Here is a 15,151-nt window from a genome sequence, read left to right as displayed (position 1 = left end):
GTTTTAAAGAATACACAGTGGCAATTTCCCAAATGTGTGTGTTTCCCATATTTTTCAGCTGAAAGTTTTGCCTCCTGAATGTATACGCAGAATCTGGTAGGCCTCGTTTTTAACGTTTTAAAAAGATACTTCATGTCCGGATGGGAGATTTGAATTTAATATGTCCCCAAACCCTGCTTCTTTAACTGGCTGTTAGAGGTGACAGTCTTGCATCCTCTTTGGAAGTAAGTACTTTTTTTGTTTGTTTACATATTTAACAATCTTAACATTTTACTGTTACTCAAACTTGGAGGTTTTATGAACCTATAAAGTAAATGTTATATCAGAGCTTAACATTATTATGACGTAATTTGGATATGTGACGGAGAATGTGTCACTGAAAGCCTGTTGATTTCAGAGAGTCAGGTCATGATTCTGAAAGGTATTCTCCACGAGTGGTTCCATCAGCTTGATGGTAGCTCCTCTGAAATCAGTGAGGTTATATGTAGGTACAGAGGTCTGCCCATGCATTGCAACTTGCAGGATTGGGGCCACAGTCTGTAACCCTTTTTTGCAATAATAAATGGAGGGCTATGGGACATAATTAAATAAAAGGACATAATTCACATTAATGAACATACATACATCATACGGAAAGTTTGTAAAATGGCCTGGGTGAAATCTGTGATCTGATTTGCTGATTTACTAATATGTAAAAATAAAAAAGCAAATTGTGTTATTTTGAATGCAAAAGAGTGCATTTTTTTTAAAAAAAGCATACAATCAATTATTTTATACTGATGTAATTCACAAACAGCAAATGGATTTATATCAAACTTTGACAAACACCTAATTTCTGTGCTGAGAACAAGCCTAAGAAATTTAAGACCAAAGGACAGTAGATGAAGAGAGTCACAAGCGACCTAAAATAAGGAGTTTAACATGTCATGTCAATCTTGTATATAGTGGTGCTCACAGAGCAGAGGGCAAGATTTTATTTACTGTAATATCAATTATTATAAGTTTTATCATCTTAGCTGCTGCCTATTTCCATCTCTTCCAGCAGGCTGGTGATGTTCAATCCATGTAACATATCTGGATAGTTTGCCCCCTTTCAACTCTACCACCTCTTCTCCGTTTTGTAGTTGTATATTTGATTTTTAGTTCCTAAGTGAAGTACTTTGCACTTGTCTTTACTGACTTTCATCATGTACATTTCAGACTAATTCTCCAATTTTCAAGGTCATTTTGAATTCTAATCTTGTCCTTTAAAGTGCTTTCTACCCCCTCCCAGATGCTGTTATCCACCAATTTTATAAACATAGTCTCCACTCCATTATCTAAGTCATTAATGAAAATATTGACTAGTGCCATACCCAGGACTCACCCTGTGGAAACCCAATAGATACAATCTCCCAGTTTGATAGCAAACTGCTGATAACTACTCTTTGAATAGGACCTTTCAACCAGTTGTGCACCTACCTTATAGTGTAGTAATTTTATCAAGACCACATTTCCCTAGTTTGCTTATGACAGTTTCATGTGGGACAGTGTCAATGGCAATAACAAAACTGTAAGATTACTAAAAAGGCACATGGGTAAAGAGAGAAGGAATATTCCGGGGTGCCATTTGAGGTTCAAGAACCCAGGTGTCTAACTCTCTCTAGGGACCAATATACTGCTACCTTGAAATGAGGGTGATACAAGGCTTCTCTCCTTCTCAACCACTAGGGCTTCTGGAATTTGTAGGCCTTCCCAGACAGACATGATAGCAAGGGGGACTGGATACAAACTGCCTCATTCCCTCAAAAAGGACATATTGTCAAAGAGTCTGACCTGCTGGCAGTCCTTCCAAGAGATAAAGAAACTGTCTGTCTCCTTTGAACTTCGACTACCAGATACCAATACCCAGGAGGGAGGGGCTATTTTCTTTATATGAACTTGATGCACGAGTTTTCAGTTTGGTGTTTGGTCTTTACCACCAGACCTCTGGGGAGAATCTGGGTTCACTGGAGGAAGGCCAAGGAAAATGAAACCTCCAGTCATGGATGATATTGGATGATCTCCATGGGCATGGCCTTCTACAAACAGCAACCTGTTATGATGTTTATTTGCTTTTTCTTTTTATGACACATCAAATTTCTACTTACAAGCAATAATGCAAAAAACCGCTTTCTCTAGTGATCAGTGATACACTACTTTGGTATCAGATAAGAGATCCTCCCTATTCCTAGTACATAATGTACTGTCTCTGAAATGCAACATTTCTACTGATGAACAAATGAATATGTTTACTATTGCACACTTAGAGGATGATGTCCATATGGTTCTTCCTGCACGCAGGTATTCACTGCTTTGCTTCAGTTATTGATAGATCTGGTTTCATATTCATTGAAGTATTATATTCATCAAGAGCAATCTCCACAACAAAGGAAGTGGGAGAAACCAATTTTAAAAATTGCCAAGACAAACACCACATGCACTATAATCAATCATATCCAGGAGGAATTCCTGTTATCCAGGTCAGCAATGTGCAATCTGTAATGTGAGTATACATAGTGCTGTATTATTCCACATTTTTGGAAGGATCAGCTGAATGACCAAACACCCTGTATTGTAAAGCAGTAAAGTCTCAATGAAACACACTGCATCAAAGGCAACCACTTCCTTCTCATGACAATGTACATGTCCAGTACTGCAATGCACTGTCCAAATTAATTTACCGGTATGTAGTCTGAGTCAGCTCTGTTTACTTTAGGTCAGAAATATTTCTCAGTACTTTTACTCCTTTTAAATTTGCAGATTCAAAAAAGCTATGCAAGGATGAACTAGGTTTACATATCAACGGAACTGTTAACTAAATTTCAACTGCAGGACAAAAGTCTGCCTCCTTTGCATTTGTAAAACACCATGGAAAAACTGAGTTGCACAAATATAACCAAGGGCAAAATTTCACATGCAGAATTTTTATTATTGGTGATGATTCATAAGTAGTATGTATTATTTATTATTATTGGAAATCCAAGTTGGCTTTCAGATCTCAGGCTGAGTTTGCAATAGTGGTGTTTTAGAAAACAAGAAGAAAAATATTTTTCTACACAAACATGCATAATCTGCAGTCAGCGAAACACAATGATCATAGAATCATAGCCCTGGTCTACAGTAGGCGTTGAGGTCGAAATTTAGCAGTGTTAAATCGATGTAACCCTGCACCAGTCCACATGACGAAGCCCCCTTTTTTTTTTTTTTTTTTTTGACTTAAAGGGCTCCTAAAAACGATTTCCTTACTGCATCCCCGACAAGGGGATTAGCGCTGAAATCGGTTTTGCTGGGTCGAATTTGGGGGACTGTGGACCCAATTAGAAGGTATTGGCCTCCGGGAGCTATCCCAGAGTGCTCCATTGTGACCGCTCTGGACAGCACTCTCAACTCAGATGCACTGACCAGGTAGACAGGAAAAGGCCCGCGAACTTTTGAATTTCAATTTCCTATTTGGCCAGTGTGGCAAGCCGCAGGTGACCATGCAGAGCTCATCAGCAGAGGTGACCATGATGGAGTCCTAGAATCGCAAAAGAGCTCCAGCATGGACCGAACGGGAGGTACAGGATCTGATCGCTGTATGGGGAGAGGAATCCATGCTATCAGAACTCCATTCCAGTTTTCAAAAGGCCAAAACATTTGTGAAAATCTCCCAGGGCATGAAGGACAGAGGCCATAACAGGGACCCGAAGCAGTACCGCATGAAACTTAAAGAGCTGAGGCAAGCCTACCAGAAAACCAGAGAGGCCAATGGCCGCTCCGGGTCAGAGCCCCAAACATGCCGCTTTTATGATGAGCTGCATGCCATTTTAGGGGGTTCAGCCAGCACTATGCCAGCCGTGTTGTTTGACTCCTTCAATGGAGATGGAGGCAACACGGAAGCAGGTTTTGGAGACGAGGAAGACGATGATGATGAGGTTGTAGATAGCTCACAGCAAACAAGCAGAGAAACCGGTTTTCCCGATAGCCAGGAACTATTTCTCATCCTGGACCTGGAGCCAGTACCCCCTGAACCCACCCAAGGCTGCCTCCCGGACCCACCAGGTGTAGAAGGGACCTCTGGTGAGTGTACCTTTTAAAATACTATACAAGGTTTAAAAGCCAGCAAGTTTAATGATTAATTTGCCCTGGCATTTGTGGCTCTCCTGGATATACTCCCAAAGCCTTTGCAAAAGATTTCTGAGGAGGGCAGCCTTATTCCATCCACCATGGTAGGACACTTTACCACTCCAGGCCAGTATCACGTACTTGGGAATCATTGTAGAACAAAGCATTGCAGTGTATGTTTGCTGGCGTTCAAACAACATCCGTTCTTTATCTCTCTGTATTATCCTCAGGAGGGTGATATCATTCATGGTCACCTGGTTGAAATGGGTGCTTTTATTAAGGGGACGTTCAGAGGTGCCCGTTCCTGCTGGGCTGTTTGCCTATGGCTGAACAGAAATGTTCCCCGCTGTTAGCCACGCGGTGGGGGGAGGCAAAATGCGACCTTGGAACGAAAGCACATGTGCTATGTATATAATGTTAACAGCAAGGTTTACCATGAAAGAGTGTACCCATTGGTCTATAAAATGTGTGTTTTCAAATACCACTGTCCCTTTTTTTTTAATCCACCAGCTGCATGTGTTTCAAGGATCACAGGATCTTCTCCTTCCCAGAGGCTAGCGAAGATTAGAAGGCGAAAAAAAACGCACTCGCGATGAAATGTTCTCTGAGCTCATGCTGTCCTGCCACACTGACAGAGCACAGACGAATGCATGGAGGCAGACAATGTCAGAGTGCAGGAAAGCACAAAATGACAGGGAGGAGAGGTGGCGGGCTGAAGAGAGGGCTGAAGCTGAAAGGTGGCGGCAGCGTGATGAGAGGAGGCAGGATTCCAGGCTGCTGGAGGATCAAACTAATATGCTCCAGCGTATGGTTGAGCTGCAGGAAAGGCAGCAGGAGCACAGACTGCCTCTACAGCCCCCATGTAACCAACCACTCTCTTTTCCAAGTTCCATAGCCTCCTCACCCAGACGCCCAAGAATGCAGTGATGGGGCCTTCGGCCGCCCAGCCACTCTATCCCAGAGGATTGCCCAAGTAACAGAAGGCTGGCATTCAATAAGTTTTAAACTTTTAAAGCGCTGTGTGGCCTTGTCCCTCCTCCACCATCCCTCCTGGGCTACCTTGGCAATTATCCCCCTATCTGTGTGATGAATTAATAAAGAATGCATGAATGTGAAGCAACAATGACTTTATTGTCTCTGCCAGTGGTGATTGAAGGGAGGTGGGGAGGGTGGTTAGCTTACAGGGAAGTAGAGTGAACCAAGGGGCGGGGGAGGGGTTTCAACAAGGAGAAACAAACAGAACTTTCACACCATAGCCTGGCCAGTCATGAAACTGGTTTTCAAAGCTTCTCTGATGTGCACCACACCCTCCTGTGCTCTTCTAACCGCCCTGGTGTCTGGCTGTGCGTAACCAGCAGCCAGGCGATTTGCCTCAACCTCCCACCCTGCCATAAACGTCTCCCCCTTACTTTCACAGATATTGTGGAGCACACAGCAAGCAGTAATAACAGTGGGAATATTGGTTTCGCTGAGGTCTAACGGAGTCCGTAAACTGCGCCAGCACGCTTTTAAACGCCCAAATGCACATTCTACCACCATTCTGCACTTGCTCAGCCTGTAGATGAACAGCTCCTGACTACTCTCCAGGCTGCCTATGTATGGCTTCATGAGCCATGGCATTAAGGGGTAGGCTGGGTCCCCAAGGATAACTATAGGCATTTCAACATCCCCAATGGTTATTTTCTGGTCTGGGAAGAAAGTCCCTTACTGCAGCTTTTGAAACAGACCAGAGTTCCTGAAGATGCGAGCATCATGTACCTTTCCCGGCCATCCCACGTTGATGTTGGTGAAACGTCCCTTGTGATCCACCAATGCTTGCAGCACTATTGAAAAGTACCCCTTGCGGTTTATGTACTCGCTGGCTTGGTGCTCCGTCTATGGCCCCACCACAGTTACGGAATCCCATTGCAGCAAAACCATCCACTATGACCTGCACATTTCCCAGGGTCACTACCCTTGATAGCAGCAGATCTTTGATTGCGTTGGCTACTTGCATCACAGCAGCCCCCACAGTAGATTTGCCCACTCCAAATTGATTCCTGACTGACCGGTAGCTGTCTGGCGTTGCAAGCTTCCACAGGGCTATTGCCACTCGCTTCTCAGCTGTAAGGACTGCTCTCATCTTGGTATTCTTGCACTTCAGGGAGGGGAAAGCAAGTCACAAAGTTCCATGAAAGTGCCCTTACTCATGTGAAAGTTTCGCAGCCACTGGGAATCATCCCAGACCTACAACACTATGTGGTCCCACCAGTCTGTGCTTGTTTCCTGGGCCCAGAATCGGTGTTCCACCGCATGAGCCTGCCCCATTAGCACCCTGATGCCCACATTGCCAGGGCACGTGCTTTGAGAGAAGTCTGTGTCCATGTCCTTATCACTCTCGTAACCGTGCTGACATCGCCTACTTGCCCGGCTTCGCTTTGCCAGGTTCTGGTGCTGCATATACTGCTGAATAATGCGTGTGGTGTTTAATGTGCTCCTAATTGCCAAAGTGATCTGAGCGGGCTCCATGCTTGCTGTGGTATGGCGTCTGCACAGAAAAAAAGGCGCGGAACCATTGTCTGCTGTTGCCCTGATGGAGGGAAGGGCGACTGACGACATGGCTTACAGGGAATTAAAATCAACAATGGGGAGAAACTGAATGGCCACCTCAAGGATAGAACTCAAAACTGGGTTTAGCAGGCCATTGATTTCACAGAGGAAGGGAGGGAGGGAGGAGAAAATGAATACAAGAAATAGACCAGATTTTTTTTGTTTTGAGCCACTTCATCTATCTTTATACATCTTGCTGGCAGCAGACTGTGCAGTACAACTGCTAGCCATCGTCACCTCCTGGGTGCTCGGCAGAAGACGTTGCAGTATGACTACTGGCCATCATCTTCTGCTAGCTGCAGATTAAAAGCCAGTGCACTGCCGGTAGGACTCAATCGCCATGAGACGAAACAAGGGAAATGACCTGGCTGAGTCACTCCCATGTTTGCCCTGGCGCCCGGTTAAAAGAGCACCCAGGACTACGTTGACGACGGCTACCAGTCATACTGCACTGTCTGCTGCCAAAAGGCAATAAACTGTTGCTGTGTAGCAATGCAGTACCACGTCCGCCAGCACCCAGGAGACATATGGTGATGGTTAGCTGAGCGGGCTCCATGCTTGCTGTGGTATGGCGTCTGCACAGGTAACTCAAGAAAAAAGGCGCAAAACGATTGTCTGCCCTTGCTTTTACAGAGGGAGGGAACGGGGGCCTGACGATATGTACCCAGAACCACCCACGACAATGTTTTAGCCCTATCAGGCACTGGGATTTCTACCCAGAATTCAAATGGGTGGTGGAGACTGCGGGAACTGTGGGATAGCTACCCACAGTGCAAAGCTCTGGAAGTAGACGGTTGCCTTGGTACTGTGGACACAGTCCGCCGACTACATGCACTTAGAGCATTTGTGTGGGGGGACACACACTCGACTGTATAAAAATGCTTTCTACAAAACCGACTTCTATAAATTCGACCTAATTTCATCGTGTAGACATACCCATAGAATATCAGGGTTAGAAGGGACCTCAAGAGGTCATCTAGTCCAACCCCCTGCTCAAAGCAGGACCAATCCCCAACTAAATCATCCCAGCCAGGGTTTTGTCAAGCCTGACCATAAAAACCTCAAAGGAAGGAGATTCCACCACCTCCCTAGGTAATGCATTCCAGTGCTTCACCACCCTCTTAGGTGAAAGAGTTTTTCCTAATATCGAACCTAAACCTCCCCCACTGCAACTTGAGACCATTACTCCTTGTTCTGTCATCTGCTACCACTGAGAACAGTCTAAATTCATCCTCTTTGGACCCCCCTTTCAGGTAGTTGAAAGTAGCTATCAAATCTGCCCTCATTCTTCTCTTCTGCAGACTCAACAATCCCAGTTCCCTCAGCCTCTCCTCATAAGTCATGTGTTCCAGTCCCCTAACATTTTTGTTGCCCTCCGCTGGGCATAGAAATCGAAACATCATTACAGATCATCTAGGAAACTACCATTTTGCAATTTAAATTACTAACACCAGCTTGACATAGCTTTGGCTCCAGTGACTGCAATAGAGTGATTCTTGATTTACATAGGTGCAGAGTGAGACTCAGGCATTAACAAACAAATGGCAAAAAGAGAAAACAGATAATTTACCAATCATTACAGAATATTTAATAACATTTTTAGGAAAAATTTTAGAAAGCCACTTTTCCTAATTTTTCTGACTACTGTATATTTTCTCAAATTCAATCATTACTTTTTTTGTTATGAAGTGTATTTAAAATGAAATGTCCATGTGTACATGTATATCACATCTATTATTACCATTAACATGATGATGCTGTGACTTTCATAAACACAAAAACTCAATTTAATGTATTAATATAGACATTAATTGTGAAGGTCTTTAACATGACAAACTGCTCAGCCTTTTTCAGTCGTACCTATGTACAGTGTACATTTCTATTTCTATTTTCATTGAACTGAGTAATTGTTTTATGGACAGCGAAATTTACTGTCCACTCCTGCAGAATAAAATACACCATAATGTTGATGCATAGCTTGCTGCAAGGCCAATGTCATCATTCTAGGTAACCTCCGGTTGAGATGAGAGACCTTAGCACTGCAGATATACAATGTGCATCTCAAGCAAAAATTGCCCATAAGAATAACTTCATTATTCTGGGAAGTTGGATCTATAAAAGATGTAAAATGTAGCAGTGTTCTGCCTACACAATTTCTGGTAAGTACAGCATGACTAAGTAATAAAACCTGAATCAGCTTCGGTTATAGCAAATCCCACAGAAAGTTCATTGTCACATGAAGGAAAATGCAATATATTGGGGGGAAAGCATTTCTGCCTGTAAGTCATGAACTAGAATTATCTGTTCTGTTTTGAGCTTATATAGTGCTGTCAAATTAACAAAAAGCTAAAGCAGTCAAACATTCATTCAGGTTGTTCCAGTATCTATGACACAAGGCTATATCAGAATAGAGCATATGAAAAACTCACCAATACTACTGGGCAGATTGCTGTGGGTGGTAAAATATGGTCCTTCAAAGGGCCACAGTCACATTCAGGCTTTAGATGTGAAGCACATTTATTATGGAGCTGTGGGGAAAAGAGAGAAAATTAATAATCACCACCACAGTACCTCACTAGAATATTTCTATAAAGTATCTTTCCCCCATCTGGAATAGTGTAAATATGAATACACTAGATCAGTACAAGAATTAATACAGGAAAATATTTAAGAACTGTTGTCAAGTGACAGAATTATTTGACTCACATACAGTACTCTAGGAACTCACTTTGCTTCCGTTTTATTCTTTTTCTAGTTTTCAAAATTCTAAAAGTTAATTCTCTCTGTAGATTAACCAATCTCTTGGAAGAACTATAAAGGGGTGGCACTAGGACCCAGTTGCTGCCTCCCCTCCTGCCCACCATGTGGTCTTGGGAGAAAAGTTCAGAGAGAAGCCAAATAGATACTCCAGCTAGCAGGAGCAAAAGCAGCCAAACGAGGGACCTTTTTCACCTTTGGACATTCCATTCAGAACTGTTGAATGTTCTCTTATTTTCCCTGCCCGGTGCTGACTGGATGTTTGCACCAGCCTGCCCTCTCTCAGTCTTCACCTCAGCTTCACTCCATACCTGCCCTGTCCTCCTCATTCCCACTCCTTCCCTTTTCCTTCCATTTAGCTGATCTCCAAAAAAACTGTAGAACTAACATGCAATTTGCTGTCAACATACTGTTCGCTCTCCTTGTGTGTTCCACCTTCGATTCCTCCATCTTGTGTCTCTCTGGTCTCATTAGATTATAATATTTTTGGGGCCAGGGACTATTACTCTGTGTCTTTACAGTGCCTAGCACAATGGGGTTCCATTTATGGTTGCCCTTTAGGCTCTATTGTAATAAGTATGATTATTATTATTAATAATATAATATACTACATCATTATATATTCTGTACAGACAATATATTGTCCAGAAAACTATTTTTCAAGTGTTTAGAGAAGTACAAAAAATGTAATTGGGACTATTCTTCATATAATCTATAAATCCATTTACATCTCACTTTGTTCTCTTTATCCAATTGTTCCATTTCTTTGCATTTCTCATTCAGATTTTATTAATCTGCATTTATTCTTTATCTTTTATTGTAACTTCACGGTTTTTTCCAGTTCTTGATCTTTTTTTCTTTACATACATCAGATCAATGATTTCATATGTTATCTATGGGTTTTTCTTAGTTATTAACATCTTCCCTTAATGTTTCTCTGCAGCTTCTTTTATAGCTTGTTTCAGACATTCCCAAATCATTCGGTCTTTCTTTTTATTAATGATCTGCAACACTTCATCTTGGTAGTAACTTTTGTGACAAAGTTCCTCCTCTACCTTGGTGGGTCTTGCGCTTATTGGTAGATTTGCTCGCCTTGGAGCTTCACAGCAGCCCTCAGTTTGGCCATTTTCGAGAACCCACAGTCCAGGTCAACTCCTCCTGTGTCTGACTAGGAGTTGGGAGTTGGAACCCTCTACTCCGGGTTCCAGCCCAGGGCCCTGTGGAATGCAGCTGTCTAGAGTGCCTCCTGGAACAGCTGTGCGACAGTTACAACTCCCTGGGCTACTTCCCTGTGGAAATCACCTCCTGGTAATTCCCATGTAGGTCTTGCACTTTTTATTCAAAATAACTATTCCAGATAATGAGGTCATGTTCTCCCAAGAGTCTATGAATCTTTCTTTTCCGTTGCTTCTTTCACTAAGGGTAAATAAACCAACTGTGACAGATATTCTTTTCCCTCCTACTTTTGCGTTCCATACAAGTTACGTAAGGATGACTATTTTTCTTTCCACCACTGATTTCCATTACTTCAAAGTTTAAATAGAATGTTTTGACATCCTCATCAGAATGTGCAGTTGTTGAGGCATATACTTGAATAATCATATCTTTTGGAAGTCTTTGTATCACTATTATCATTGCACATTCATTCAGATGATATATTCACTTGTTCTATCCTTCCAGTTATAGTCCTGTCTACTATAATCGCCACTCCTTACCTACTTTGACATCCACCTGCACTGATAACTATGTATTCTTTGCCGCTCAGAAGACCTGCAACAAAATCTAGACCTCTCCAGAATGCTTCACTTAGTCCCATTATGGTAATGTCTAGCCTTTCCATTACTTTGCATATATTGGCTGGGTTCCTGGGTTGATTCAATCCCCTGACAGTCCATGCAGTGATCCCTGCAGTTGCCAATTGCACACATCTGGCCAGGCAGGGCACAAGTTCACACTGAAGGCCAGTCCTTTTGTGTGGCAGTTGAGGAATAGTAAGTCATGTTATGATATAACTTTAGGGTTAATACTGCACAAGGGCCCCAATAATTAAGTGCAGCCGGTTTGGGTGGGGGTGGGTGGGTGGGGTTGGGATTCTAGTTTTTATCCAAAAGGCATAACCCACAAGGCAGCAGGGATTTTGGCAACAGTCTTATTGAATGATGACTTGCATTTGCCATGTCAGAGTGCCATCTTTGGACATTTGGAGCATTTGCCCCACCACTCCCTGTTAGTACCGTTATCAAATTGTTCAAGACTGCTTATTTGACATGTTTCCCTGCTTATATCATAGCTAGCCTCTTTATCTAAAGGCCGTAACATCATCCTCAGCCTGTGAATGTGCTTGATGGAAAAAAAGACACTGCCCCTAGGAAGTTTACCCACAACAAAATAATTGGATTAAGACAACAAAGAGAGATGTATCAGAAGATGAGAGTCTTCAATTACAAAAGGTGACCAATGTGACCCTTAAGGGCAAATATGGACAATACCGTATTTGACAGACTCCAAAGATAAAAACAAGAAATGGGAAGAATATATCAAGGAACTACATGGTTATAAACCTGAAGTAGAGATTAATCCAGTAAACCCACCAATAATGGATGAAGAAATCACAGCAGCAAGTTGTGTTTGAATACAGACTGAATTGTAAAAAAGCATAGGGGATGAAACCTTGAAAGTGCTGTCAGAGATAACAAAGAATGTGTCAGAGACAGAAGAATTGTCAGAAAACTTTACAACCTCATTGTGTATCCAAATCCAAAATGTTATGTATTGTAAAAGCTACAGAACAATCATGCTAGTATTGCATTCCTTTAAGGCTGCATCTTAACTGGCATACTTTCCTGGTACTTGTCCATGTACCATTAGTACACATACCTCATACTTATGCCAAGTGTCCACATTTGCTGTGCTGATCATGGGTATACACTGTTCACAACACATGCCTGTGTCCATACTGCCCCTTTTTCGTATGCAATGGTAGCACTACCATTTCAAGGATGGTATCCCAGTCCTTTGTGTCACAGGAGACAGTCTGGGAACCATCTTGCGGGTGTTGCTGCTACTATATTCAACCTTCATACATTTGATGATAGCAGTTCCCAGTTGTCTTTCCCTTCTGTCAAACTGCATTGAAGACACGGAGCAAGTCTATGATGATGTGGTGCTGCTCCTGCTATACCTTATGGGACAAATGTTCACACGGTCCAGTACTGGATACTGTACAGAATGAGTCCAGAAAAATTTGAGATGCTGAAGACGGAGGGACCACTTCTTTTTGTCCTAAAGAACCAGCATGGTGTGGTGGTACTACATAGAAGGGGAAGCCTGGAATGATGACTTCTGAATGAGAAAGCAGACCTTCATGGAGTTGTGCATGAAACTTGCACCAATCCTCCAGCACCAGACCACTTGTTTTCATAAACTCGTACCAGTACAGGAGTGGGTGACTATTGCCCTTAGAAAGCTAGAAACACCTGAAAGCTATCCATCAGTTGCGAATCAGATCAGGGTTGGAAAGTCAACTGTCGGGGTGGAGTTTGTACAGGTTTGCCATGCTATCAATATTGTAATCTATCCACAAGTGATTGCCATAATAGAAGTCTGTGAAATTATAGTGGGATTTCGAAGAATGGGGTTTCTGAACCGTGCAGGAGCCTTTGATGAAACACACATCCCAATACTTTGCCCACTGAAAGAATTACTATTCACTTATTCTCCAAAACTTAATGCACCACAGGGGTCAGTTCATGAACACCGACATTGGACACACGGGAAAAGTACTCAAGAGGTTGGGATTGTACCAGAGAGGAGATGAAGGGATTTGATTCTCAATAAATGATGTGGTTATGTATGGTGTTTCTGTTCCAACATTTATTTCAGGGGAATCCCACCTCTCTCTCCTAACATGGCCCATAAAGCCATATCCTGGTATCACCCACACAAGAAAAAGTGAATTCAACTATACACTGAGTAGTTGCAGAATGGAATATACCTTTTGGCTCACTGGCGATGCCTTGAGGCCTGTCGGGATGTAAATGTGGCCAATGCAATGGATATTATTGTGGTGTGCTGTGCCTTCTGCAGAATATGTGAGGCTAAAGTGGAATACTTTCAGAGTGGGCACAGGACAGATCTGGTTTTCAAAGCCTGAACAGGCAGCAGATCCACCCACTTGCACACTGCTCCTGGTTCCCAGTAGTCAAGGGAAATTCATGATACTATGTATGTGCAATCAGCATGGAGCCAGATGACGATTTTGATCTGTGCCAACAAATACGATTGCAAAGCTGTGTAGTTATAGTGCTACTGGAAAAGCTCAATGGAACACTGCCACAAACTCCTGCTGCAACCAACATTAATGTATTACCTGAAAGCAGAAAATTGCGTGAGGGCCCTCAAAATTAACATCTTGGGCCACGGTTTTGTGCTGTAGAGAGTGTATATACACTTTAGTGACATCATGTTTTTGTAATATGTATTTCAGGGTGCTTTATGGGAAACATTTACCTACCATTAAAGTAATTTAAAACACTTCTGCAAGATTTTGGAAGGGGTTTTACATATTCATGTTTTTCATATTTTCTGACACCATTGCTCACAGCACTGATCAGGTACTATGCATGAGTACTCCCATGGATGCAAGTGATGACTGCTTGGTGGGGGTGAAAGGGGAGCGGTTATAAAAAGCACCCTTCTGTGTCAGATATCTTCACTGTTAATTTCCTTTTGTTTCTTTTGTCTGTATTGTTAATTAAGTCATTAACAAAGCCATAAAGACATTACAGTTAATTTCTGTTTTTCATTCTGGTGCTTTGGACAGTAACAGATATTTCATAGCTTAGTTCATTGTCATGATTTTTTTTTTTTTTTTAAATAGTAGGAAATTCATGGAAGGGGTTAGGGAGGAAAGGATATGGATGGATCAGAATTCATTGCATTTCTCTGGCACCCCACACACCTACAGAAATCAGTCATGTGCTGTGAATCCAGCACTGAGCCATCCCAAATGTGTGGGAAATATCATGTTCATCATACTCGGAAAGCAAGGCGCCCACAGCAGTGAAGTGAACAATAACTTTTATTTACATACATTGAACACAGAGCTAAAACGATTTGTAACAGGAACAAATGAACAAAACACCCAGTCAAATTCCCTAAGAAATGGGCAAACATTACTGTCTGTAGACATCTCCTTACCTTTCTCCTCCTCCTCTCCCTGACAAGGGGAGGTGGGGACAGCTGTGGAATATTGTGCGAGGGTCAAACAGGGATGTCTCCTGCATGGGATTTGGGAGCGGAACACAGCTGGGCTACAGGGAGTGGTTCTGGCTCATTTTTCCCCACCTGCCTGCTCTGAGTGGTTCCTCTGTGAGGGGCTTCAGGTGCTGGCAGAGGATGTGCCAAGTGTCCAGCATGCTCCTCCCTGGTGGGGAGGGAGGTGGGATTCATTGCCTCAGCAGCAGCCTTGGTGGCAGCTGGAGGAGGAAGAGTATTGGGAGGAGATGGAGGAGAAGGTGTTGCTCTTCCCGAAGAGACGCAGTAGACACAGCAGCGGGCAGGCCCTGAAAGTGTTCTGCCACCAGTTGTACCAGTGACTACATGAGGGTGGGGCCCTGTTTCCTCTGGACAGACTCCCACTCCAAGAACTGGTTTATCAGTGCCTCCTCCTGCCTAAGAG

The 15,151-nt window shown here is 42.9% G+C and overlaps 1 protein-coding gene across 1 annotated transcript in view; it reads right to left on the bottom strand.

Moving 5' to 3' along the window:
- Nucleotides 1–15,151, bottom strand: part of DGKB (diacylglycerol kinase beta) — a 519,697-nt gene that overhangs the window by 288,410 nt on the left and 216,136 nt on the right. Inside the window, 1 exon segment of the mRNA XM_038392537.2 lies at nucleotides 9,144–9,242. Coding sequence (XP_038248465.1) covers nucleotides 9,144–9,242 — 99 coding nt within the window.

Source organism: Dermochelys coriacea, chromosome 2 (assembly GCF_009764565.3).
Source record: "Dermochelys coriacea isolate rDerCor1 chromosome 2, rDerCor1.pri.v4, whole genome shotgun sequence".
Lineage (NCBI taxonomy): Eukaryota > Metazoa > Chordata > Testudines > Dermochelyidae > Dermochelys > Dermochelys coriacea.
This window is presented reverse-complemented; position numbering and strand designations above follow the sequence as displayed.